The 27,756-nt window shown below is 38.0% G+C and overlaps 2 protein-coding genes and 1 long non-coding RNA gene across 6 annotated transcripts; 2 read left to right on the top strand and 1 right to left on the bottom strand.

Moving 5' to 3' along the window:
* The first annotated feature begins 82 nt into the window (after nucleotides 1–82).
* On the top strand, nucleotides 83–7,662 carry GPATCH11 (G-patch domain containing 11). 2 transcript variants are annotated; one of them, XM_086743425.1, is made up of 10 exons: nucleotides 83–125; nucleotides 373–452; nucleotides 540–766; nucleotides 1,666–1,707; nucleotides 1,787–1,907; nucleotides 2,629–2,719; nucleotides 3,847–3,951; nucleotides 4,769–4,850; nucleotides 5,388–5,473; nucleotides 7,470–7,662. In XM_086743425.1, the coding sequence occupies exons 2-9, from the start codon at nucleotides 406–408 to the stop codon at nucleotides 5,441–5,443; spliced, it is 771 nt and encodes a 256-aa protein (XP_086599551.1). In that variant the 5' UTR covers nucleotides 83–125; nucleotides 373–405; the 3' UTR covers nucleotides 5,444–5,473; nucleotides 7,470–7,662. The 2 variants fall into 2 exon arrangements, with proteins under 2 accessions (XP_086599551.1, XP_086599552.1); XM_086743426.1 differs by lacking the exon at nucleotides 83–125 and adding an exon at nucleotides 142–247.
* EIF2AK2 (eukaryotic translation initiation factor 2 alpha kinase 2) lies at nucleotides 6,318–26,003 on the bottom strand. Of its 3 annotated transcripts, XM_010121346.2 has the most exons (15): nucleotides 25,861–26,003; nucleotides 22,147–22,261; nucleotides 20,783–20,952; nucleotides 19,862–19,988; nucleotides 18,167–18,237; nucleotides 17,152–17,242; nucleotides 16,649–16,683; nucleotides 16,342–16,479; nucleotides 15,899–16,018; nucleotides 14,660–14,761; nucleotides 12,776–12,968; nucleotides 10,487–10,612; nucleotides 9,828–9,923; nucleotides 7,882–7,944; nucleotides 6,318–7,799 (listed from the first exon to the last, which is right to left on the bottom strand). In XM_010121346.2, the coding sequence occupies exons 1-15, from the start codon at nucleotides 25,962–25,964 to the stop codon at nucleotides 7,680–7,682; spliced, it is 1,671 nt and encodes a 556-aa protein (XP_010119648.2). In that variant the 5' UTR covers nucleotides 25,965–26,003; the 3' UTR covers nucleotides 6,318–7,679. The 3 variants fall into 3 exon arrangements, with proteins under 3 accessions (XP_010119648.2, XP_086599549.1, XP_086599550.1); XM_086743423.1 differs by having other exon boundaries at nucleotides 6,318–7,944; XM_086743424.1 differs by lacking the exon at nucleotides 10,487–10,612 and having other exon boundaries at nucleotides 6,318–7,944.
* Nucleotides 7,923–12,273, top strand: LOC147601348 (uncharacterized). Its single transcript, XR_015257999.1, has 2 exons — nucleotides 7,923–8,061; nucleotides 11,809–12,273. It is a non-coding gene; the product is annotated as an uncharacterized LOC147601348 (long non-coding RNA).
* Nucleotides 26,004–27,756: the final 1,753 nt, after the last annotated feature.

Here is a 27,756-nt window from a genome sequence, read left to right as displayed (position 1 = left end):
AAGCGGGAGGCGCGCAGGCGCCGGCCGGCGGGGGCGGCCGTGCGCAGGCGCCCGGAGGGGAGCGGGCTGGGCCGCGCCGGGCCGGGGTGGGCCGCGCCGAGCCGGGCCGGGCCGGTTGGAGAGGGGTGAGTACGCCGGTTCCCTCCCCTCCCCTCCGGCTTGGCGGGCGCAGGCTCCCGGGGGCTGGGAGGTGGGAGGCGTTCCGGCCACTGGTGGTCGGCGGTAGCGGAGCGCGGAAAATCGCACGGTGGGCGTCAAGTCCGGGGGAGGGAGGGGGCGGCCCGGCGCGGGTTCCCGTGTTTTCGTCCCTCAGCGCCGTGCCGCATGAGAGAAATAAAATGCGTGATAAAAGCGTATTGACGGTGTTTATAGGAAAGGCGTCGGAACAGGGCACGCGTGCTAATCATGGAGGAAGATGAAGAGGAAGACTACATGTCCGATTTATTTATTAAGTAGGTGACTCTTCCCTCTTAAGTGGTTGTAAATACGTTAAAAAAAAACCCAAAGTGCTAACATTTGCTGGAATTACTAACTCTCAGACAGGATGTAAGGCCAGGCTTGCCCATGGTGAGGCGGGTGAAGGAAGCTATTCAGAAAGAAGAAAAGCAGAAAGAAGCCAATGAGAAGAACAGACAAAAGAGTATAAAAGAAGAAGAAAAAGAGAGACGTGACTTGGTATTGAAAAGTGCCTTGGGCAATGAGAACAAAGGCTTTGCTTTGCTCCAGAAGATGGGCTACAAGAGTGGCCAGGCCCTTGGCAAAAGTGGTAAGCTTGTTACTGTCTAGAAGTGTGTGCTTATGTTCAGGAGTACCTTTATAGTTTACAGACTGCAGCTGCCACTTCATCTATAGACAGGGTCAATAGGTGCCTTTCTGAGAGCCCAAGCATTACTGAACTGCCAATATGTAGAGGCAGAAGAAGAGAGGAGAACAAATCTCTTAAAACTGAAATAAAAATGGTACAGACCTTCAAGAGATGCGAGGGAAGCAGCAGTACTTGCCGCTCAGTAAACACATTTCCAGATGTGCATGCCTACAGGAATTGCATTAAGGATGTTTTGATGGTCTTGCAAAGCTAATAGTATTCAAATAAGTGTCAGCCTCTCTCTTTGAATTTATAGTTGGATTCTGAAAAATAGATGGTGCGCACTGGGCTACCCTTACAAAGCCTTAATAGATTAAGTAAAACCAGTGAAACAAAGCATGCCAGTAAAACAAAACTGCTATGCCACTTCAGCATGTCCCTAGCAGACAATCTGCAAATGAACTGGCCCAGACAGATGCTTGTTGTTCTTCATCTTTGTCAACGTGTGAGATTCTAGAATGAAAAATGTTACAGAATGCTGTTACAGAGCAGTTTTCATCGCAGGTATGTTATACCTGTCAAACCAACACCATTTTCTTTCAGTTGGGTAGTGTCCTGGAAAAAAGTATATAGCAGTCCAGTAGACAAGCCAGAAAAGAGAGGGAGTTCCAGTTCAGCTGGGTCATTTGTAATGCACTAAATGTACACTAATTTGGGATTTTTCAACTTCCAAGCAACAAAATCACAGGATAATGTACATATTTAATGGCAAAAGCAACTTGCCTACTTGAATACACTGCACAAATCATAGTTTGAGAAAGACCTGATTTCTTAAATTGGCCTATTTTTTTCCCCCACAGGAGAAGGCATTGTGGAACCTATTCCTCTGAACATTAAAACAGGTTTGTAATATTTCCTAATTTACATAGTTGGACATCAGAGCTTCTCAACTGCTTACATTCATCTTTTGAACTTACATAGGCAGAAGTGGGCTTGGTCACGAAGAATTAAAAAAGCGAAAAGCTGAAGAAAAACTAGAAAACTATAGACGAAAACTCCATATGAAAAAACAAGCAAATGAACAAGCTGCAGATCAGTTCAGGTAAAATGATGTAGCTGAGATTCCAAGCAATATCTAATCAACCATTCTTTCTATGCCCTAAGTTTGGTTATTCTTTTACTATTTTTGAATGTTTGAATGAGAGGTAAGAGAGGAAATACAGAGTAATTTTTTCTCAGTTCTAAAGCAAAAGCAGATGAACACTGTAATGCTATAAGTGTGTGCTGCATCTTTTTTTTGGTAAATGTTAATAATGCAAACAACATACATAGTAACTTAAGTCATTTGCAACTTTTTAAATCAGAGAACTATGTCATCTTTTTAATATAAAAACACAGATAATGCTGCAGTGTTGCTACAATGGTTTTAAAAACCAGAGTAAATTTTTAATCTTTTATTATTTTTATTTTCTCCTGATTTGCTTGTTACATATGGAGAAGGAAAGCCTGGGGAAGGCTGTATCTTTTGCAGATGTTTAGTGAACCACTTTCTTCATGTCTTACAAAAGCCTGGCCAAGAAAGCCTGGTATTCAGTGTAGTGTGATCAAAAAAGCTCTGTCTTAAAGGTATAATTCCCAAGAAATACATGTGTGGTCCCACAGAAACAAATGTCAGAAGGATTTCTTAACTTCAGTGTTGTCCTGGTCTGAGAGAATTGGTAGGTCTAGAATCTTAGATTTTCTATTTAAGAAAAGGTGTTGACTGTAATACATCTCACTGTTTGTCTACCTGCTTATTTTAGCTATCTACTTTTTCTTAACAGAACAAGATTCAAAAACAAACAAGAAGAACGTAAGATGGAAGGGGACCTTCGAAAAAGCCAGAGAGCCTGCCAGCAATTAGATATGCAAAAAGTGAGACCTGTATTTTTGGGGGCTGGAAGGAGAGTTTATAGCTTAGAGATGCAGGCTACAAACAAAGTAGCGATTGAATTCTTGGAAGTTCTCTAAAATTGTGGGATAACTAGCCTGAAGTCTTGGTGTTCAGTGGCACTTCAGTCCCTTCAAGATATTTTGAAGTAAATGTACAATTAAGATACCTGAAGCTGTACACTAGCCTCGTGGTACCTTCTGTGAGGACCTGTGTTAATTTTGTGTCATCAGAGCTCCCGTTTTTGCTCTTGCATTCTTGTTACTTTTGAGCTGTTTGCATATCTTTCAGTAGCCAATGTCAGGCTGTCCTAAATGATGGTGCTGTTTGCCTGAAGTGAGCGAGCAACATCATCACAGAACGGTTGAGATTGGAAGGGACTCTCAAGGTCATCTTGTCTAACTCTCCTGCTTAAGCAGGTTGTCCAGGACCATCTCCAGACAGCTCTTCAGTGTTTCCAAAGATGGGGATCATCACTGAGGGAATCAGCAGATTCTCCCAAGAAACATTTAAATGAAAAACAACCCAAAACAAAGTTTTTTACTGTTGGGCAGTAGCAGTGCCTGCTATAGATTTTTTGCCACTTGAAAGCTTCAAGTATTTTTCTTTTCTCTGTTAACCTGTTAGCGGTTAATACCACCCCACCAGTTCTGCTGAGATTGTTTGATTCTCCTCAGTCTGCTTCAGGTGAAGTCAGATCGTCTTTGTTGACTCTTCTTCTTTTAACTTTACCCGAGGCGGATTAGGAAGCACTGTGTGATCTCTTGATAAAGTAACTTGGGGCAGCATGTGTTCAACTGATAAAAAAAAAAAAGTATCTGTTCACAGCCTTGAGGTGAGATTATATTGCTGTGTAGCCTTACACATACTGAACATAGACGGAATAGAACTTGATGATAGCATGCATTTACTTGTCTTTAAAAAAGTGATTCATCCTTCTTCTGGACCACTGTAGTTACTTTCTCACCACAGCTTTAGTAATTCTTGGTTATGCTATACAGGAAAGTTTTAAAACCTATCATCTCACCTATTAGAAATTGTTTTTATCCAGCATCTTACAAGAAAACCTACAAAGGCAGATAATTTTCATGCAAATCTTTCATTATTTAAGGATATTGGTGTTCCCAAGGAGACTTGGTATTGGCTAGAACCTGAAGAGGAAGATAAAAAGGATGAGGAAGACAAGGAAGATGAATGTGCAAGCTCAGACTTAAGTGTAAGCTCTGCAACTAAATTAATGGCTTGATTCAGAATTAAGTATTCCTTTTAAAAGTATGTATGTATACATACATACATACACACACGTGTAAAGGATATATGTATACATGTCATTTTCCAAGCTGTTGTGAATGGCCTCTTTGCAATCTTAGAGCAGTGATTTTTATAGCAGGTACACAGTAAAATACGAAACATTAAACCACTGTTCTATTGCTTACCTGTTTTGAAGCTGATCTTTGGCAAAAGTAGCCTAGAAATTAAATTCTAACATTTTAATGTCTTAGCCAAGGTATGCTAGATTACGTATTTTATCAAAGTTACTTGCTTTTGAGTTTTAATTTTGGATGCCTCATTTCCTGTCTTAGGCTGAATTTTAGAATCACTTAAGTAATTTCTGAAAATGCCTCACCGATTATCTCAAGATGGACACTGGAAACTCATATTTTTTGAGAGCTTGATTACACAGCCGTTGTTACCCTTATGTGTTTGATTTGCAGGATTAGGTGTGAAAAATTCCACCAAAAATATCATATACTCTAAATAAAGTAGCTAGGTAATATTTTTAGCTCTCTCTTCAGTGCAGGTTTCTCAGCTGGAAAGAAGGATGAGCAAACAACAGCCAATAACTTTCCAGAAATCATGCATTCCTGTGCCATACGCTACAAGTTTAGGCAACTTCGTGCCTCACCCAGCTACAGTACTGTGTAGCTTTTCCATAGCAAAAAGTTAAATAATCTGTTTTAGCAAAGCTAGCACCTCAAACTGTTTTATGTCATGCGAGCCCCAGATCATTGCATACCTGTACATATCTCTAGGTATCAGAAAAACTACACATCCTGACTGCCTATTTGAGAGAGGAACACTTCTACTGTATTTGGTGTGGAACAACCTATGAAGGTGAGAGTAAGCCTGTTTTGTAAGTGTTTTATTTTATGCAGCTAGACTCAAATAGTACAATACATCCTTTATGTTTCTCTTGCTGCAGTGTTTTAAGTATACATAGCAAATTTTTCTTCCAGAAGCCTTCCAGGCTTCTGGTTTGTGCACAATACTTTATATGTTTTGATTATTAGCAAATTTTTAGGTGTTTACATGCACAAAAAAATACCCTACCCAACCAGCCATACTGGCATTTATTTGAATTGGTATTCATATTAATTTTGTTTTGAGAAAACAAAATTCAGATGTTAACACTAGTACCATAAAAAGCTGCGAAAGCTTGCAGATGTTTCTGAAACAGAATACTATCCAGTTTCACTGCACCAAAGAGGGCAGAAATTGTGTTCACTGTTTGAACTTAATAATGCGCAAACCTTCTTGAGTTCTATTTAATCTGCTTTACATGGATTCTTCAGATAATTCTAGCAAACTATTTTTTTCCCCCTCCCTCCTCTGAGCTGGAATTATTCACTTTTTCCTCTGCTTATCCTGTAGACTCTGAAGATTTATCTTCAAACTGCCCCGGAGACAGTGCTGCAGATCATGACTAAAGCGTTTCTAAAGGAAAGAGTCCTAGATAAGTATGTATAGTTAATAATATCTTTTAGAAGGTTCAGAGCTGTGCCATACTGAAGAATTCACTCAAAGTATGCAGAATAGTTATGTTGGCAGGTTAAATTCATATTTCTGAAGCAGCCTGCGGATTTTCTGCTTGATGCACTACTTAATAGGAATTAAAACTTTGCTTTTCTAATTGATCTGCCATAATTGAGAGGCACGTTAAGCCTTCCACAGTCTTTCATTATGCCCTGCCCAACTGAACAACATCAGCTGATAATAAAATTCAAGTTTGAGTAAGGGAATAAATACTGGCTAGTTACTCTGTGTTAAACAGAGTTTTTTATTTTTACAGAGATGACTAAAGATCAGACTTATTTTTCCTTACTATCTTAGACCTAGTGGGGAAAAAAAAGCTTTTGAAACATTACGGTGACATTATTTGAACCAATATTCTGTTGTATGTAAAGGTGCATGTTTTGTATAGCTACATAGTAACAGATCATCATGATGATGTTGGTTTTTTATATAAAAAATACATTTTAATAGACATTTTAGTGAACAATGGTTGCTACTGTAAAGAGTCGCTAATAGAAAGCTACCGCTAAAGTATACAAATACTAGGAAAAAAAAAAAGTATCAAAAACTACTGGGACAAGGTCAATATTTCTTAACAGTTAGAAGGTAATGAAAGTGCTCTGTCCACTGTAAAGGATATTCAGCCAGAGTTTGTTGCATATCGATTTTCATACTGTAAGAGTAGTTTTATGGGAGAAAGGGAAGAGGAACTAGTGGTATTTTGTCTGTGTCAGGATATCATTTCTCTCAGATCTTGATCACTGCAAAGAAATACTAATTAGGCCAGAATAGTGAAATCCTGTATGTATTTGTGATTCACGATAAGGAGAAAGAAACAAAAGGATGTAAAATCAGATTCTTATTTAGCAACAAATACTTGCAGCAGATTAACAATAATTTCCATAAGAATATAAAAATTACTATGCATTCATTTATATTATTCCTTTTAATAAAGTACCCACTTTTAGCCCATTTAACATTTCAGAAAAAGCATACAGTACTTTACTACACATAATACCTATTTTTCTGCTTAGAAATCTCTGCTTATTTGCCTTTATGGAGTTATGTGGGCTCCACAGCAATGAATAGTTTGACAAAATACAGCTCAAAGACAAGTACGTGAAGGAATAATGTGCCTGTCTTTTCTCCCTGCTCCCCACCACCACCCACACAATTCTTACAGTCCAGGCAAGTCTGAACTGTAAAGTATATAGTTAAAGAGTAACAGGCATACGGCTTTTTGGGGCTGACAGTAAGGCCAGCGGTATTGAGTACACTTGTTAAGGGTTAGGCATGCCTCAGTATTACAATAAGGGGTTAACACCTAGCAGTATGGAAGAGAATCTTTAAGGTGTGCTCTCAGCACAGGATTTCAAATGGTTACTACTGAAGAAACTCTGGAGAATTTTCCTGTATTAAGAGCACCTTTAGTGTTCCCTTCAGAAAAAAAAAAAAAACAAAACCTCAAAACCTAAGGTTTTCAAAAGTTTAGAACAAATCTAAACTAGATTTCCTAGCTTAATATTCCAGTTCTCAAGGAACACTTACTTTAAAAGTATGTATTTTTAAATGCTAGAGTACTGAAGGTGCTAGGTGTTCAACAGGTGTGTAGGGATAACAAAGTTCACCCCAAAGAACTGAAATTCAGTGAAGAATAACCCACACCTATTCCTAGTATCTTTGGTATCAAAATTAGTCTAGGTATTAATGGGAGCGTTCTAGTAATTAATCTCGTCACATACCACGAGACAGCACTTCTTCCATGGAAAGCAACAGATAACCTCAACTGATAATGGACGCAGCACATATTAAGAGCGTGCATACAGGGATTTGCCACAGGCCAGTTAGTACCAGATCAACTTAATTTTCTATGAGACAAAGACTAGGCTCATGTACTTATTGTGCAATATAGTTCAGCTCATCCACAACCTGTGTTTCCAGGTAAAAGTCGCAAGTGATCGCTTGCAGAAGTATACTGTCCTGGTCTGCAGCTGGTGGGTGTGAATGGTGATGGGACCCTTTTGGCTAACAAGCTCCTCAATGGCAGGAAGGCAAAACACCACAGAAGATGACATATCTTAAGTCTTGCTCTTGCTTCTGACATTTATCATTATTTTGTCAATTTCAGCAGACATCATTTTAAAAGGATGTTTACTGAGTACGAGTTTTAAGTGCATCGTCTTTATGAACAGAGTCAAAAAACTCAAGTATTTCAGAAGCAGAATATCTTCCTGAAGCATCTCTTGAAAGCATCTTTTTGATGATGGGTGCCTGCAAAAAAAAAAGTAAATGTCAATAAATTATTTTTTATGAGTAAATAAACTAACTGAAATAATTTATGAAAATCCCTTACCCTTGTTGGAAATTGGTTGGTGAAGCTCTCTGGAAGTTTACCTTCTCTAACATCAAGCCATCGCTGAAATGCATAAAAGAGAACAGTTTCAGTATGTTTTCATCAACTACATTTTGCATCTCACTTTATGACCCATATAATTTACTGAAGAAATAAGGAAAAACCAAGTCTACAAAAAAGGTAAGGCTTCAAAAACAAAGTAACTGTAAACAGTTTGAAAGTTTTTTTCCATTTAGTTGTACTTCGTTTTGATGGTCTTTTCATCAACTCTTGTCCCTTTTTAAGCTTAAAAGCTTTACACTCTACAGTGTGTTTGTTTGAGCAATCCTCTCTATTTCAGAACCATTATCCTTCTTTCCTTCATTTAAAAGTTGTGGGTTTATATCGTCTTACCACATGAAAAAAATGCAAGACGACTAAATCTCCTACTTTGGATGTTACTATTTGCAAGCCAAGCAGGTGTACTTCCTCCCTTTTACCACACACTTATTTCTCTGTCACTGCAGAAAATGCTACAGGGAGTTAAAGCAACTCATGCAGACATTTCTAATTATATGCTTTCAGAAACTGTTTTTAAGTAACAACTATTTTTTTTCCACAATGTAGCTTTCTGGGTAAATAGAGTAGTCCGTATCATTCACTTTGCTGTTAACTAGTGTAATGTGCACCTGAAGAAAACAACAGTTGTATTCTTGCACACTAAGCTGTGCATCCTGAATCATAAGCTAGTCTTATGGATGCTATAGCCTGGCTTAGCAAACCCTTATAGCCAGTATCCAGTAAAACAACAGCTCCCATGAACTTCAAGCTTTTTCTGTACTCTTCAGCAGTAGCTTTAGGCCTGTGACCCTACCTGCTGGTCAACATCAGCTGAACCTGTTACTTAGCTCATAATTGTCAACTTTGCTTTTGCATTATGTTCTTTCAGCAGGGCTTGCCAGCACTATACAACAGAGTTCATCCTGCTCCATTAAGCCAAATTATTTTTTCAGTTGGTGCCGCAGCTAAAGACCATCCTAGGACTTCCCATCCACATGACTTCCCCAACTGCCTACAGACAGAAGGTTTTTATCCTTTAAGGCAACAAGACTATTAAATAGTTGGTCTTGCCCTTTTGACTGTAAACAGTGTGGGACTGTGGACACATCTTAGAAAATACTACAACGTAGCTAAACAGAGCCAAGTTGAACCTGAGAGTTGAGCAGACACATTGGTACAGTTTTCTCATATTGCTAACAGTGTTCAGCAGCTTCTGGGTCCAGCCATGTAGATATATCTTACAATTACTTTAGACAAGATACTCAGCAGCTACATTGCTGTCCTACAAATATATAGGTTTGAGCACACGAGCCATTACACTAATAATGTGCAAAGTACCAAGCAAAAGACACATAAAAGATAGCTTTTTTAAAAAAAGCTTAAGTAATGCTGGTTTTCTTTTTGAAGTAACATCTTTTAAATTAAAGCTACCTGTTCCAAATCACTTCTGTTTTAATTTTGGAAAACTAAAAGTGTTTTTGCTTGATAGAAACTTTGTTCTTGCTCCAATGTGCAGTGAAGATAAGAGCATGGCAGAGACAAAACTCCCATTCATAATTTTTATTTTCTAAAATGAGAAAATTATTCCTTTCAAATACTTGGACCAAACAGATTTATCATAAACTTGAAATCTTTTTTGCTAGACATTATTCTTTAGCATGCTCAGGCTTTTATGTGTGTGTCCATAGGACATAAGTGAAATAAAACCAGTAGTATTTCTTTACTTCAGTTATTACATTTCAACTGAGGTGGACTTACAGGCCTTACAAAAATGCATCAAGGGAAAAATGTAAATAGAGACAGTACTCTAGACATACAGATTCCTTCTAGTATGCAATCAGCATGCGCTACCAGCAGCAAGGCAAAACAATGACAGACACTTCAAAAAAAATTTAACGATTACATACCTTACTTTTCTCGTGACGACTGCATGCTGAAAGAATTTCAAACCAAATTAATCCTAGTGCGTAAATATCTACTTCATTTCCATATTTGTCCCTGACCTACAAAGATTAGAACAAGAATAATACAGGCGTCAAATCCAACTGGATGGCACTCCTTAAAGCAAAATTTGAAGTCAGTAGAAATTTCCACCCCAAAGCCAGAGGATTGACCCTACTTGATCTTCTTAGTCACTAACCCTTTCTGCTACAGACCTATTAAATAGTGACTACTGTCACATTAAACACACTGAAATTAAGACTTCTACAGACCTATACAGGTAAGGCATGCCAATATCTCTCTGTCACAAATAATGAAACAAATAGGACTCAAATGCCATAGTTAACAGGGGTCCTAAATTCAAACTGAAATACATGGTTGGCAGCCTGGTTTTGCAAGAGCATTCCTTACAGCACGCAATGTCAGACCCTGTAGGTTATCACACCAAAATAAAATCGCCACACTTGCAGACAGCTTTCTTCAGAATACAGTTACCCTCATATACAGTCATACTAGGGAACTTTAGGCAACTTGGTTTAGTACTGAGATCACAATTGAGAACATCCAATGCTGAGTTAATAATGCAAATCTAGTTACAGAGACGCTGATATAGCAGGATAATTACCTGTTCTGGTGCCATATATGATTCTGTTCCTCTGTTCTTAGTCAGAGTCCCATATGCCACAGAAGACACAAGACCGAAGTCACCTATTTTTATTTTGTCTTCACGTGATATGAATATATTCTGAGGCTATATATATTTGAAAAAAAAAAAAAAAAATCACCGTATGACCAAGGTTTATTGTCAAACATAATCAGCCACAGAAGTTCTCCCCATAAAATTTGGTAACTGTTCAAAGAAATTAGCATTACAAAACTGATGGGGTGGGAAACAGAAAAAAAGTTCAACTAATTTTTAAAAGCACAAACTAAACTTGCAGTACATCCACAGTAACTGCAAGTTTTTTTCCACTAGCTCAGTCGTAACTGTATCATGCTTTAGTGCTCTTCAACTACATTGTGCATATAACATTTCACATCCATTTTTTAGTCTTCAGTCCTAGCCATGGGATTCAATAAACTTGGGCAAAGCATTCAGGGTCACATGGAATTCCACTCAAATCATAGTTTCTCATAGGCACAGCAGGATTACCTATACTAAGCCAATCACAGAGTTAGGCAGGCATCTCACAGTATCGCTTTTAAGTTTCCACTGAACTTCCCATTTTTAAGTTCAACAAAATCATAAGCAACTAAAAATGGAATTGGATATGCTTGAATGAAGTTTCCCGAAGAAGAAAAAGAAGCTACATTTCTGAATGTCATTAAAACAAAACCAAATAGCCTCATGCTATCTTTTACTCAAAGAAGCTCCAGCGGGCTGTAAGGCCAGGAGAGACTTAATATTTAACAGGAAGAGATCTTTGTGTCAAGAATGCCCTATGCAGTTGTTATGTTCAAGTTTGACCATGTCTCCAAGTCCACACACATTTAATACAGTACCTATACCTGGCTACACTATTTGATGACTCCCTTCATACCGGGCACAAACAGGATTAATCTCAGCTTGAACCTATCCTGCAGCTTTGATTCTGGGACACAGAGGTACTGAATGGCCAAGAATCTAAGTTGACAGCAGATCAAAGCGGGGAGAAAAAATCCTAAATTCAAATGCAGATACACAAGCTAGCAGTAGGACTTGGAAGCAGGTTGCAGCCAGAGGCATGGATAAGGGACTGGGACAGCAGATTCATCAGAACAGGGAAAAGTGGGAGATTGAGCTGAGATGAAAATAAAGCAGGACTGAAGGAGGAAGAAAATAAAAAGCACATAGAGTAGGAAGAGCTAAGAACTAATGTAATGGTTGAGGAGAGAAGGCACTTATTAGGCCTTTTTTTCCCAGGCATCCAGGGAAAATAATGAGTGTATACTTGTGGTTCGTTCCAGTATTGCAGCAATAAGCCTGATAGGACAACGCTAAAAGATATGAACATATCTGTAAGACAAAATTCTACAAGTGGGCAGCGAACACTATCTGGAACTACCCTGTGAATGCAAAATGCAAAAGATTTTGATCTCCGACTCAAGAATTCCATGAACTTCAGGTTACTGAAAGACTTCAGAGGAAGGGAATATGCATCAAGGACAGCATCACTGTTATAATCTCTCAGCTCTAATACTCTCTAGGTGTTTGGAATGAGCCACTATATGAGGAGAACAGCATCCTAAATAATGATTTAATGTCACCCACTACAGCCATTTTTAGGAACACCATCACAGTAATGACTTTCACAAAGCGAGTGATTTAAAACTCTGCAAGCAACATTATAGCTGGCATACGAAGCCCTGGAGGCTTGCAACTTTGTCCTTTAAAATCTTTATATTGAAATAAAATCTTTTTATGATTGGGCACTTGTAGAGACTGAAGTTCTATAAAAAAAAAAAAAGCATTCAAATATCTGTATGCATACGTGATACAAGAGCAACTAGAGTATGTTGTTATCTAACACAGTATGTATTAGGATAGATAAACTATCCCATTACAATATGGTAAGAGAAACTTCCTGGACTCCATTTTTCACTTTCTTTCCTTTAATTATTTTATCAAGTAAAGTTAGTATTTCTTTTTCCAATAGGCAGTCCTGTGACCCAGTAACACATAATACACTGAAAATGCCTTTTAATTGATGACTACTGATTTTTTTGAACTCCTGTATTCTGAGATCCTCCAGTTTACCTTCTGAGTTTAGGATGAAGTATGGCCAGTTGCTGAAAAAACACTAATCGCTAACAACATCAGAAGAGGCACACTACTAGGGCATATAATAAAGATTAGAACAATTTAACATTTTCTGAAATTCCAATTACTATTGTTATCTCAATGGGGTTTTTTTAAAATACCTATCCTACTTACCTTGAGGTCTCGATGAATTAACCCTTTAGAATGAATGTATTTCACTCCTTTCAGTATTTGTAAAAATTTGGTTTGTGCCATCTCATGATAGTTTCGGTCTCGTCTATTCTTTTCAATCCAGTTTTCCAGTGGCCCTTGTTCACATAATTCCATTTGGATGAAAAGACAGAGAATTTCTTTGTCTGACTTCTTCCTGCAGAAGAAAATTATGTACCATATTGAAATTGGCAAGATACAATTCTTCCCAAGCCATCAATAATTCTCACATTCCTCTTCTTTTAAAAACCTTTTTGTTAATTATTATTATTTTTGCTGCCCAAAACAAAGTCTGCAAGTCCCTTCATTTTAAAAAAAGATCCTAGACCAATGTGTACTAGGTATAAATAACTAGAACTGCAAACCAAAGAATCTCTGCTCAGTTGCTGCATACCCCTGGAATATTCATAACATTTTTTTGCTTCCTTGTTCACACTGAAAGTTTTCCAAGTGCCCCAATTCTGCTCCCCTCACACCTAGAGGCATGTCCTATGCAGGAAGAAATAGCACTGTCCTTGGCTCCCATCTTGCCCTCTAGGAACTGCTGCAAGTCCCTGTTAGATAGTCTTTATTCTATTCAACAAACACAGCGTTAGCCTTCCTCTCCTACCCAGAATAATCGCACTCTTCCGAACTCTATCCCTTCAAAAAGGTAGTGTGGTGACCATCTTTGACATCAGTCTGTGAGTTAGAGAAACCCTTCTGAGAGCTGGAAATCTAGGCGAAATATATTCACCCACCTGACAGCCTCACACTTTCCAGAAGAGTTCCCTCACCATCAGCCCACAGGATAGGCTGAGGCTGGAGACGGTGAGGGGAAGGACAACATGAAGAGGAAGAGGCACCACTTTTTCCTACTTGCACTGTGTGATCCAAGTGCCCTGGAATAAAGCCACCTGAGGCACTGAAAGAACAAGCATTTAGTGGCTCAGGACTTTCTGTAGCCTTGAGGTCAGGGCACTAAGTGGAATTCCAGGCTAGGACCTCAGCTTTGAGGACCTTTTTTTCTGTCTTTTACCCAATAACTGTTCGATATAAAATGCATAAGTGATACTGAGACTCCAACACATGAATGGTTGGGTTTTGACACGAGACATTTTTTTCCCCCATTTTATTCCTCATTTACTAAGCACACTGGACAGCTATCATGCCAACCATAATTTTGAATCCATTAATATTTTATGGCTCTAAGTAAGTGTGGCAACCTATATGAAGGGTATGAATTTACAGCTAGTGACACAAGCTTACCACAAAGCTTTGAAAAGTTAATAACCTAACTTATGAGTAAAACTGTCACCACTGTCACCCCAGAAGTCTTAGTCTTGAAAGACTGCCTCTAAATGAAAGAGCATCTCATTTTGTATTTCTGTTGTCTACTACTAAAATGGTTTCAGGCATCATGGTTTAAATGCTAACTTAGAGAAATAATTAAATCTAAGAGAGCTACTGGCTGACCAGTATATATTAAAAAAAGTAAACTTCTGATCAAAATTTTGTAGCCAACTGCCAGACAATTTTTTTTAGTTTCTGTTGTTAATTCTAGCCCCAAATTTTGTGTTCTGCGTTCTGACACTCCTCTATAGATTCATCAAGTTCTGTATTTTAAAAGAGAGGAGAAAGATGAAATTACAAAATGTATCTCATTCATCAAGGAAAAGAAGATATACTTAACTATGTATGACCTGCTGCTGAAAAGTCCTGTACCTTTTTCTCCTAACAGTAAGCATGTAAGTATGTGTATGTATTTATATTGGTTAAATGATTTATAACCAATCATGAGCCTTTCTTTCTCCAACACGAAATTCACTATGGCAAGTTTGTGAGTGCAAACTATGATCTTGTAGTTACCTTGAGTCTGGATCATGGTCGTACCCTTTCCAGCTAAAATAATACCGCACTATGTTTTCGTGGTCAAGTCTTGCAAGTACTTTTACTTCACGCTTTACGTTCCTATTTGGAGGGGGGGGAAATGGAAAAAAATAACCAACAAATGGCACTCTCCTATAAAAATTTAATACTAAGTTAAATAAAAAGTGCAAAAATGTTTTAACCATATTAGAAATGAAAGTCCCACTCAAAAAAAGCTGAAAAAAGCAGATAGTTCTGATGCGTAATTACATTAAGTAGCCAAAACCCATGTTTTCTTTTCACCTCTATGAAGTTTGTTTACATATACAGAAGTCAGTGTAAATACTCATGAAGAACTATTACTGAATTTGGCCCACACTTGTTCTTGTAGCATTGCCTAGTGAAGGAAGTTCAAACCCATCAGCAGACCAGCAGTCTTTATGTGACAAATCAGTAGAATGTTTTTTTTAGTATAGTTCTTGAGATTGCAATACAAATGAAAATAACATGTATTTGTGAAGTACACAAGAATTTGAAGGGCAGTTACACAATGTAAGACACAAGTATATCCAACAACTTGAAACTTTTTTAATAGACTACCTGAAAGAAATTCAAGTTTTTCAGCTGCCGGTAAAATACTCCACTAGGTATTGATTACAGAAAACTACTTTAAATAAATAAATAAATAAATAAATAAATCAATCATTCTCTGCTGAGATTTATGAATGACAAGTAACACATTGTGAGAATAATTACTACCTGGGTCACATAGAAAGCATTTTCCAATTACAAACCACAAAATGTATTACTTTCATTTTTCTCTATTTTTCCTAATTATACTCATTATGCATTACTGATACGTAAATTTTCCATGTAACCTGTCAAAAGTAACAGTGCTGCTTTCAATGTTTTATTTATCAGCAAGTTTTCTTCAAACACATTTTGCAACATTAATAACCAGAGCACTAGTGTGTTCAGGGAAAGTAGAACTTAACAAGTCTACTTTTTTACAGCTGCATCTGAAATTATGCCAGTGCATGCAAAAATTAACAAAGTTGCATGCCATTTTCAGCTTCACTTAGAAATAAAGGGAACCGTTTACCAGAAAGAATGGGCAATTAATTAATAATGAAAATTGCTTAAATGTTTCTAGAATTATTAAAAAGACAAAACAAAGTACTAAAATCTTGATTAAGGTCATCCTAAAATAAAAACCAAAAGTAAATATACAGTACGTACTTTGTGAAGTGAACTCGTTTGACTGCATAGGTTCTCTCATCGAGCTTTGCTGTTGCTTTGAAAACATTCCCAAAACCACCTTCACCAATAGGCTCTATATTTTTAAAACTCTCAAGAAATCTTAAAAAAAAAAAAAAACCACAAAAAAAATCTTAAGTATACTTAACATTGAATTTACAAGATATAAAAATGATCCTGACAAATCTAATACATCTGCTGTCAGATACCATTGCATGTCAGTTGCTATACTATATTTGAAATTTACAGAAAAAAAACCTCATATACCAGTTTTCTTTGAAAGTTAATTTTACAGCAGTATTTGCCCACGTCTATTATAAATAAACAAACAAATCTAGACCACTACATACTGTAATTACCATACAGATCTTATTTAAAAAAAAACCAAAACCAAAAAAACAAAAACAAAAAAAAACCCTTCTTACCTTTTATTTACAGTGTATGGACTTTCATTCTCCTCATTGGTATTTGTGTCCAAATCTGGCAAACTTTCATCATCTGAATCTGACATCTTTTCCTTCTCTTCCTTATTTCTTGCATTATCAAAATTAGCTGCCAATTTTCTTCAACAAGGATAAAAGCAAAATTTATAGTGAGCCATTTTTCTAGTATGTGACAAGAGAAAAGAAATGTACCCTCCCCAACAGTGGGATTTCTTTGCTAGACATAGAAACGCTGAAGTGGTTTGCAATATAATTTATGGGAGATAGCAACCTAGAAATAAACACATACCTTTTGTATTTCAGGGCAGAACTTTGTGTGTTTCTCTACATGAAAAAGAGAAAAAAAAAAAAAAAAAAAACTTAACTGAGATATCCTGAATATTTTCACTAAATTTAAAATGTCTCTGAGAATGTATCTAGGAATTGTCTATAAATGTGTTCATACCTTATATAAACAATGTAATAAGAATGAAGCATTATCTCAGCTTAAATTTTTTCACATATGCTATGTATGACTTCATCATTCTTCCCACAATAAAATATGAGCTTAGTTTGATCCCCTTTCTTGGGAATACTGCCCAACTGGTCAACAGTACATAAACCACGTCGGCAGTACAGAAGTAAATGACTAATTGTTAACAGTAAGAAAATACTGAATATTCTTAGGAAAAATTCACATGTGTTTTCTAGTGATTAGTGGTTAAAGGAACAAACTGATGCTACACTGACAAGAAGCTTGCTCTATTCAGGGTGTAAGATGTAATTGTGAGGAAGACCATTTTCATACCATACCTGAGAAGGTGAAGGCTTTTCACATACTGCCATGTATGTCATTTTTTCTACCAATTTTGGAGGTGAGTCTTCAAAGCAAATATTGCTGGTACTGAAAAACAATAACTAGTTTTAGGTGAAAGTAACACAATCATAAATAAAATTTTTGCCAAAAGAAAAAAAGAAGCATAAAAAAATATACCGTTTTTAAAAGCATTAACAATCATGACTGATTTAAACTACAAAACTTTATGCTGGAAACCTAATAAAAAGAATAACATTTTGTAATATACTCCTCTATGGTATGATATGATATCTAGACATCTATATGATATATATTCTACTATATCCTTTAATTAAACAGGTTAAATATTGATGTTTCTTTCAAGGCAGTGCAGCCACCTCTAGCACTGTACGTATCAGCCTGCTTTACAATCACACAAAGAACATAAAGAAGTAGTAGTGGCACTACAGTCAAATTAACTGCTGGACACAAAAGGCTTGACCTAGGGTTCCCAAATCACAAACTAAACTTTATGCATGTTCATTTTCTTTCGCTAAGCAAATTTTCCCTTTGGTGGAAATGAGTATTTTTGAGAAGGAAAAAGGAAAAAAAAAAAAACACAAAGAAGGCAGAATGTGGAGCACAGGGAAATACTGAAAATTAATTATACACAGGTCACAAGAGTGTCACACAGGAAAATCAGTGTTAAAAATGGCATGAAATAATGCTACTGAATAAGGTACATTATTCCATTTACATCACAGTAAAAATACTTCTGAAAGAACTACTCATGGCAAAATATTAATATATCAGAAAGCTCTAAAATTATTATAGGCTGTCCCATAAGGACTCAAATGAAAGTGCACGAGTACAACAGATTTTGCACTGAAGTCTAAGAAAAATAAGCTCAAATTAAATGACCTTACACTGCAATAAAGAAACAATAACAGATTTTATTTAGAACTAGATCACATAATCCTGTAAGTTTAGTAAATACATTTTGTTATCACGTTATCAGTAAACCCAACTTACTCTGAGTCAGACTGATAGTTATTACTGTGTTCGCTAAATGTAGAAGTGCCATTAGATATTTCACTTCCCATCTGGAAAAAAAAAAAAAAAAAAACAACAACAAAAAAGAATTATTAACAAAATCATGTAAAAAAATCTCTAGTGCAAAAGATGCCACTGAAAGAGGGGGGAGGGAAGGTCCCAAATGGAAGTTGTTAACTGCACTGAACATTCAAAGCCCTGCAGAAGAAAGGCATCTGCCTAACTCCCACCCAGAGGAGTGAAACGCGGGGCCCTGTGACAGTGAGCGTTTTCCCACTCATATTGAGACTATATAGACACATTTGCAGAAGTAGAGTCTGGGATCTATTAAAAATCAGGATAAGAGTAGCAGTTATTAAAAGCAAATATTTTCATTGTTTACTGCATATGCAATTGTATGTGTGGAAAACAAGATACATGTAGTGTTTGGTACATGTAATCAGCAGAACTGAAAATCTGAGTCCCTACAAAAAGACATTCAATGTCTTCAGTGTGAAAACCCTACAAAACCTGGATTACTAAATCAGGGTCAACTAAAAAAAAAAAAAAAAAAAAACCAAAATCCTAAATACTTAGTAGAGGTTCTTCCCCTTTCCCCCACCCCATGTCATAAGGCCATAAATGTAACACTAAAAGCAACACCTACAATTGTTACAAACCATAACCTGACAAAAAGTACAAAAACTTAACAGCTTATGCTTCAATGATAGCCAACAACAAAACTCTTTTTTTTTAAATTCAGGAATACTGAGCCAAACCAAAACAACCTACCCCAAGTTTAGAGTAATTGCTACAGAGGTTCTGCTTGAGGTAGTAAATTTCAGACTTTGATGCAAATGCAAAGATCCATGAGCTTGCAACACAAGAAAATATTAAGTAAGGATCCTAGAGCTATAATAGGTCATTCTACATGGTTAACTTAAAAACAGCAATAAAAGAAGCACTTAAAATTCACAGTAAACAGCCAGATAATGAAAACCACACTTTAAGTAAAAAAGATTTCTATCCTCCCCTGTACTGCCTTCCTGTCCTTTAAACTACACTTAATTTAAGTTAGTTCATTTGTACTGTCCTATGCATTTCAGAAATGGGTTTGGATCACCATTAGAATTCTGATAATAATTTTTTGCACATATGGAGGCACGCCAACATGAAGACAACAGCTCTGTTCTCCAGAGGTTGGTGTTAGGAATTGCTTCACTAGACTCTGCCTTGGAACACTACAGAAGGCAAGTCCTGTTGATTCTCACTCCTGCTTTTGCCTTTCTCACATTTCACAATAGATTTTTGATCCAGAAGGCAGCAAGAGATTCATGTTCATAGCCCAGCTATGACAGCTCAACAACACTTCACAGAGGAGACAACCAGTATATTAGTTAGGATTCAGAAATTTTTAATATATGTGCATCCTTGAATGACAACATGTCGGACCATATTCTGAAATACACAGAGACATCAACTGTGAGATTTTTTTCAATCCAGTAATTGAATACAGAAACACAACATAAATTTTACCAATAGAATCCTGTAGCCCAACCAACCCAAGAAAAAATTAATTGTTTTCCTCTTAAGTGGAATCCATAGAATACACCTGTAAATACAATAAGGAAATCTATTCAAAGATTAAAGACCAAAGAATTAAACTTCTGTCTTAAGGCTAAATATAGCACATACTGTTAGAGCGCCTTCCTTATTCAGCTTCTCAAACGCTTGTTTTGCAGCAGCTTGTTTTGCAGTAGCTAGAGTAGTTCCAGTGCCAGTTCCATACACAAAACCACCAATTGTACAGCTACAAGAAAACCTGTAAAATGTAACAGGGAATAAAGCCTTATATCCCATACGACAATTCTTAATTTACTGCTTTTAAGCATTACAGTCAATTGACATAATAGAATGGAAATCCGAAATATACATCTTCAGGACAGCATTTCCAATATGCATTTAATTTAATTAATAATAGTAGATAAGTAATTTGACATGTCTTCAAGATAACCAATTTTCAGAGAGTGAATATTTAGCACTTTTTAAGACTGAACTCCTCAAAGCAACATATGCACCCAGAATCACAAATTATCTGCAGCTAGGGTTTTAAAATGGCTGATTTTGCAGGGGAAGAGAGGAGAAGTTCTCTAGCAGATATTGTCAAGACAGGTAAAATACGTAGATACTCTTTATCATCCCTCAGCTGTCATTAACTGGAGCATTTCTACAACTCACTAACTGCAATACATACAATCCATACAGAAGGGGACACAAAAGGGTTCTCCTCGGCACTTGGTTCCTGAGGAGTCTCCAAAACACATGCTGAAAGGTCCACAAAGGTGCCAGAGCTACAACCAAGATAACTGACAATTTGCCAACACTGAGTAGCCATCTCTTCTCTCAGATAAACAAACTTAGTCCTCTTAGCCTCCCCTCCTATGCCCTCTCCTCCAACTCCTTAACCACTTTAATGGCCCTCCAGTAGATTTTCTCAAAACTACCTCCAAATTTTTATTATATTTCTAAAGACTAAGCAAACACTACTCAGAGTAACTAATGATAGTGTTAGTAAACACAAAGAAATATTAAAAGCAAATACAAAGTACATCTTACATGGGAGCATGGGCATCTCCGGTACGTTTCCTGTTAGGATAATCAACTATTTGCAATGACTTTTGTGAATACGTATTTAGTAGGCTGACATAGTCACTGCCTGGTACAGGTGATAAGGTCACTGGACTTGTTGTTAATTCTGCAGCTTGTGTATCTGAATGACTCTCTGGCTATAAAACAAACAAAATAGGTAACTTAAAAACTTAGGCTTAATAAATAGATTAAAATGAACAGTGTACAAGATCTAATATAGCGGCAGGGTTTGTCACCATTTCAAAATATTTTTAAGAAATCCCAAGTTTGCGTTAATGGAGTCTCTTATGGCGAAGGACAGCCATTCCAACCCAGAATTATTACATTTTGAATTTCCGAAGAAATATAAAATCAGTTTTCCAAGTATTTGCACCAGTATTTAACAAGCTGATCACCATGTCTCCTCCCATCTCTTTTAAGAAAAGATAGGGAACAAGCCGTGAAATGTCTCATAAAAAAAAAAAAAAAAACCTCAACAAATGCTACGTTCTCAATTTTCTCACAGCCTGACCAGAGTCAAGAAATGGCACAGCAGCAGGCTGCTGCTGATACTGCCATTAGCAAGGGCTACAAACGCTCCTGTGTGTGTACAAGAGGGGAAAGCAGGACTCTTCAGCTGTCTCATTGTTAGGCAGCATTAATAACGTATTATCAAACATGCAGCAATTGTGTTAAAGTAATGGCAGTGACACAGTAAAAAGCATATGGAAACGGGTAACGAAAGATTTCACTCAAAAGGTGCTAAGCATTCAGAGTCAAAAAAAAAAGTAAAGAATGGCTACCACAAAACACATGGCAGAAAACAGAGGAACGAAATTCAAACCTAAACCAAATCCAGGAAGGATAAAGAGTATAGAATCAGCTATAGCGTAAAGAACATCATGACAAGGAAACAAAGATTAATCCGATAAAGTGAAAGTAAGCCATTTTATGAGGAGAGTGGCAACAGGACACACTGAACAATGCCCTGCAAACATTTTGAAGATATCAAATTACTGAACAGTTGTCAAGATGAAAAAAGAACATTGTCCATGCTGGGTATACCAATGCAGCTTAACAACGGCAAATACATTTCCTCATCCTCCTATAACAGCAGGGGAGGAAACACTCTCAATATTGCATACCAACCCTGTAGTAGAATAACAAAGAAAACAGTTCAGTGGTAAAATAGAAAAACATTGAATAAGGCAGAATAAAGACAACTTAAATAAATAATTAGAAACTCTTCCAAATTAAAGAAAACAATGATATTTTATTGACTACTTTTAGATATTCATCTTCAACCTTTACTAGCAAAAAAAAAAAAAAAAATTAAATCCTACTTTACTCACCTGTTTCTCAATCATTTCCCAGGTTTTTTTTGCTGCTACTGCTTTTGCTTCCTTCTTATTTTTACCGGTGCCTGTACCATATTCTACATTGTTTATTTTAACCACAACTGTGAACCTGCAATGGAGGAAACTTTTCTAAAACATTGGTACATTTTATCTCATATATGCTTAATAAACTTATCAGATTCAACTTTCTTTTTATCATTATCTACAAAGCACTGTAACTTAACTGTGGAGGTCTTTAAGTATTCATGTGTTTTTATTATATCTAACTCCTGATTATCATAATTCTTTAGTAGAAAAATTTTTAAATGCTTCCTCCCTAGTCACAAATGCATGCACTTCATTAGTTCTAACAGGATTTTTAAATGCCTTACTGCTTTTTAAAGGTACAATTATATAATTTTTTTCAAAGCAAAAGAATGCATAAGGTCAGCATTGTTACAGGCAAGGTTGTAAAGCCCTAACACCAGGACACATCTCAGCACTGCACAACTGGAGAGGAAAGCGTAGTTAATCTTGATTTCATGGATCCAGACATGGCGTTACACTCACCTGTAGTGATACACTGCTACATACACTATTTAGTAAGTGCAGAAAATGTGTCTTGTGCTTCATGAGACATGAATTTAAAGGCAGTCCCAAAAATCCAAACACACAACCACTTCCACACTCAACCACTGATCCCTTGCCCCTCCGTTGCACAACTGCACACACACCACTTCCTACACAGCAACTCTGTGAGTCAGAACAGGGAACTGATGCAGCTCAGGACCAACCGTACCGGGTTTGGCTGGGATGGAATTAAGTTTCTTCATAGCAGCTGGTATGGTGCTATGTTGTGGATTTGGGACCAAAACAGCCTTAATAACACAACAATGTTTTAGCAGTTGCTGAGCAGTGTTTGCACAGCATCAAAGCCTTTTCTTTTTCCCCACTCTGGCCTCCCAGCGACTAGGCTGGGGGGGCGTGAGAAGCTGGGAAGGGACACAACCATGGCAGCTGGACAGAGGAATGTTCCATGTCATATGGCATCACCCTCAGCAATAAAAGCCAATGAAAGAAGGAGGAAGAGGGGATATTTGGGGTTATAATGTTTGTCTTCCCAAGTAACCATTACACATGATGAAGCCCTGCATTCTTGGAAAAGGTTAAACATCTGCCTGCTTACGGGAAGTAGTGAGTTAATTCCTTATTTTGTTTTCATTGCACGTACAGCTTTGCTTCACGTATCAAACTGTCTTCATCTCAATCCACAAGTTTTTCTCCCTTTCACCCTTCCGACTCTCTCTCTTGTCCCACTAGCGGGAAGCGAGTTGAGTGGCTGGCTGGGGTTTTGCTGCTGCCTGGGGTCGACTCACCACAGTCACCTAACAACAAGTGGTTGTCTTCAGCCAAATCAATTCTTATCCAGATCTGACCTGTCCTGCAGCTGCAAAATCCCTTCTGTTTCTGCTACTGCCTTTGCACAAAAGGCAACAGAGAAGAAAATAACCACTAGACGACTTCTTTTGGCAGCAGCATAGTGCACAATTTATTGTGGCACTTGCATCAAGAGCCAATTATTATAACCTCGGAGTACATCTGTACTTCAGATTGCAGCAGAACATAGAGATACACAAGCTCCCAGTCAACAAGATAGATTCACACAAAGAAACAGTCTAGTTATAAGATCATTAGTTTCTCTGTGGGACAATTTGTCTCAAATAGTGGAATGACTTCAAGGATTCACTATTTTCATTATTCCAGCTTCACTTTCCACTTCCCTTTAATGAAATCTTTGGACAGAAAACAACGCAGATGCAGAGTAGTGCTTGCAGTAGTGCTTGCAGTAGTGCTTGCTTGTGTAAGCAAGTCTTAACAAGAGATCTTAAGGAGGTAAATAGAGGGACAAGGCACACTACAGTCTGACACACTCTACGCATAGGAAACAGTATACAAAAAAAAGCATGAAAGAAAGATCGTTCTTTGAGAAAGGGTTTGTTAGCCAACCCATGTCTAAGCGCTGAATACTAGACACATTCAGCAATGACTTTGCATCTAAAATTCACTATTTTATTTAAGTATCCTGAGGAAATCAGCAGTCTGAGTCTCAACGACCCATGAGTTAACTATCCGAGTTGTTGATTATCTGAGTAAGTGTTACATGAGTTGGTCCCAAATGTACAGTGATGCTTATCTACCATGGACCCCAAGTTAATAAGCACTGCCCATACTTGACAGGTTTAGGCAGGACTAGCCTAGTTGTCCACACACTGTGTTCCCAGCCCAAGCAAGCTCACAGCCACTCAGGACTGAACCAGTCTGGGCTCTCTCAACCTTCTTACATTGCGTTCAGAACAGACCCTGCCAGACATTGAAGTGGAAGCAGCTACAGTACAAAAACTAGGATAGGATGGGAGGAGGTGACAGGAAGTGTCCCTGCATCATGCCTCAGACAACTGCAGGAGCACTTACGAGATGGGACACAGCACAGAAGAGTTAGGGAGCCAGCTCAGGACCAGCAGTGGCCAGTGCATCCTGTTCACACACAGAGCACTGGGAAAGAGCACCACTAGGGCAGCAAACGAGGTTTACAGCACTCATCACTGTAGCCAGACACTGTACATTGTACTCCTTAGAATAGCCCAAGTTATCCAGGGTTTTCCTAGATACCACTGTCACACCTGACATCACTTACAGATACAAGAGAATGGGATGAATTATGTTTGTAAATGTAGCAGGGCACACAGAAAAAAAATGAAAAAGCACAATACATGAGAAAAATTAGTAAATCTGAAATGCATGGAAAGTCCCATGCCATCACTTTTGAAGCACAAAGATGTAGCTGTGTCACCACAGTTGTGGCCATTACTGGGATAAGGATTACTTTTTGAATTACACAAGCTCTATGGGGAAAAAATGAAGATAACTGATTAACATTTGAGAGACAGGTAATACTTACTAATTTATTGTGGGACTATGGTCGGGTCTAAGAATAAGTCAGCACAGATAGTGCTGGCTGGCAACACAGAAGACATTAAAAGAAACATACTAATTATTAGCATAAGGCTTGTCTTCATGCAAACTAGCAAAAATGAAGAAAAACATCACACCAGGAAACATCATAGATTTTGAGTATCTATGATCTCTGGCAAGGGAAAAAAATAAGCAAAACACTATGTTTGTGTTAAAAAATAAAACATTTTCCATCATCTGTAATTGTCTCTAAAAGTAAAAGCAAAACAGCTTAAGCAAAAGACCATTCTCTTGTAATAGATGTTCAGAAATGTTGGTACCCAATCAATTAATACACACTCAACCTTTATGGTTAGAAACTAACAACATAAATCACAAATAATTTCCATACTTTGTAAAACTAAATAAAAATCAAAGCACTTAACTTAGCATAGATCAAAAACTGAACTACTTGCTGCAACCCACTCTACCTCCTGAGAGACTTCATGGCAGATGCGTAACATACTTATAACAGAGTTACCAGTAGCACTGCTGTTGCTTTGTAAAAAAGGGCCATCAACTCTGAAATAAGTTTTCTCCTCAAACTCTACCACATGACATCCTCCCAACCCACCTACCACTCAATTTATGGTTTCAACTAGCTCTCCTGCCACATATCCATTTTCAGCAAATTTAACTTTTACGGTTGCAAGCTTTACCCAGTTTGTCCATTGCAGGAAGAGTCCTGATGTTTATTGATATGCATACTGAACTTACTCAGGATCATGAGATGGGCCGGTCATCTTGACATCAGCATAAAGCAGTGTAAATTTTCTCTTTTGACAGTAATTGTTGATCTTCTCCATATACTCACGATCCATTTTAACACAGTCTCAAAAAGGTTCTGCAAAGCAATGTTCAAAGATTTGTCAGTGCCTCCAGGCAAAGTACAGAGACAGCCCCCAATCCTGGCAGACCACCACAGTGATATCAAATAGAAAACTCACGCCAGTAAAACAACGTTCACGGAAAACGAATTCTAATTTCTAATTCAAGTGATTGATCTGCAACTGGTTTTGAAGACTCGTTGCTTGGAACAAGGGATTTAGAAAGCAGAGCAGAGAATTTAGTGAGACAGGATTCCTCAGCTGATTTCTTGGCACGAAAAGGCTGAATCACTCACCGAATTCTGTGGGGGGAAAAAAATAAAATAAATAAATAAATCAGTAACGTTTCTCCAGACAGAATTAGAGTCGATTCCTTCAGAGGGGAGCCAAGAGGCGCCTCCACGTATCCATCCGACCCGCGGTGCCCGGCAGGCTCGCTGGCAGGCACCGAGCCCTGGCTCCCGCCGGCGCAGCAGCGGGCAGGCAGCGCCGCCTGCGCCGGGACCGGCCGGACCCCTGCCCTCCCCGCGCCTCCGCCCCGCCGTTACCCCCGACCGGAGCGGCCGCCCCGGGACCCCCAAGCGCTCCGGCAGCCGACCCAGCGCGGCAAGGCAAGCCCCGCCCCGCCCCGGTTTCGTTTTCCGCAGCAGCGCCCGCCCCCGCGAGAAGCGAAACCGAAAGGGCGGCGGGGGCCACCGCCGAGCCCCCGGTGCTGCGGCCACTCGCCGCACGCCACAGCTCATCGACAGGGACACCGGAGGGCTGGGATGTGCCGAGCTTTTCCCAAACACATCCAAGTGTTTTTTTTCTGAGTTGCTCTCTTCCCTCTCTGGCGAGCCGGTCAACAGTCGTATCCCTCACAAAGCCTGGCAGAGCTACGGCTCCAAGCGTTACCGGTGTTCGTCTCGGTATCCCACTATTCTGCAACACCCTCAACCTCAGCAGCTTCCCAAACAAACTCCAAACCATAGTTAGGGCATGCAACAAAAATTATATCCTTTTATAAATTCTGAATTTTCAACTCAGTTGCCATCCTTCTGGGTGGGTATTATTTTATTGCATCACATTTCTTGTATCCCATTTTATTCCAATCTCTCTTATTAAGTTTTTCCTCAGCTCTTAAATGCCTTCTCTACCCTTCCAATTCTACATCTGTGGGAAATTTTTAATGAGGTGATCAGTAAGCACAAATCATTCCAAATGAAGCTGTACCACTAATTTAAATTAAGGAAAAAAAATTCAACGTACTTCTTTATATGCCACTTCATCACATTCCTCCCATATTGATAAGTGTTGATTTCACAAAAGGTGGTCTTCCACTTTTTTAGAGATTACGCCAAAGTGCACATACTGAATTTAGAAAAGAAAAAAAAAAATGAAAGTGTCATATAAGCATTTTTCCTTCCAGCCTACATTGCCTGTATTTATCAGGACTGAATGTTGTTAGTCAATCCACTCAGCCTGCTCAGATCTCTTTAAATTTCTCAGTCTTGCTTTGGTCTCACCTGACAAATAACCTTCTCCAACGTGAGAGCTATTTCTCTCCTCTTATTGTTTAATCCTTCTTTAAACTTGAAATATGTTATGGGTATCACGGAACATTAAGGCACTTCATGGTAAATCTCGTACTGGGAAAAAGTAAAAAAAAAAAAAAAAAAATCAGCCACCAAATTAAAAATATATTCTGGAGGGGAAACATAAATAAATAAAAGAAAGGAGATCTCCAAGATCAGTTTCCAGAGGCTGTATCTGAAAAGCAGAAGTATCTCACTGTGTGCACTCTACA

Source organism: Chlamydotis macqueenii, chromosome 3 (genome assembly GCF_036417535.1).
Source record: "Chlamydotis macqueenii isolate bChlMac1 chromosome 3, bChlMac1.mat, whole genome shotgun sequence".
In the NCBI taxonomy this organism is placed as follows: domain Eukaryota; kingdom Metazoa; phylum Chordata; class Aves; order Otidiformes; family Otididae; genus Chlamydotis; species Chlamydotis macqueenii.
Note: the sequence above shows the minus strand (reverse complement) of the source record. Positions and strands in the feature narration are given on the sequence as shown.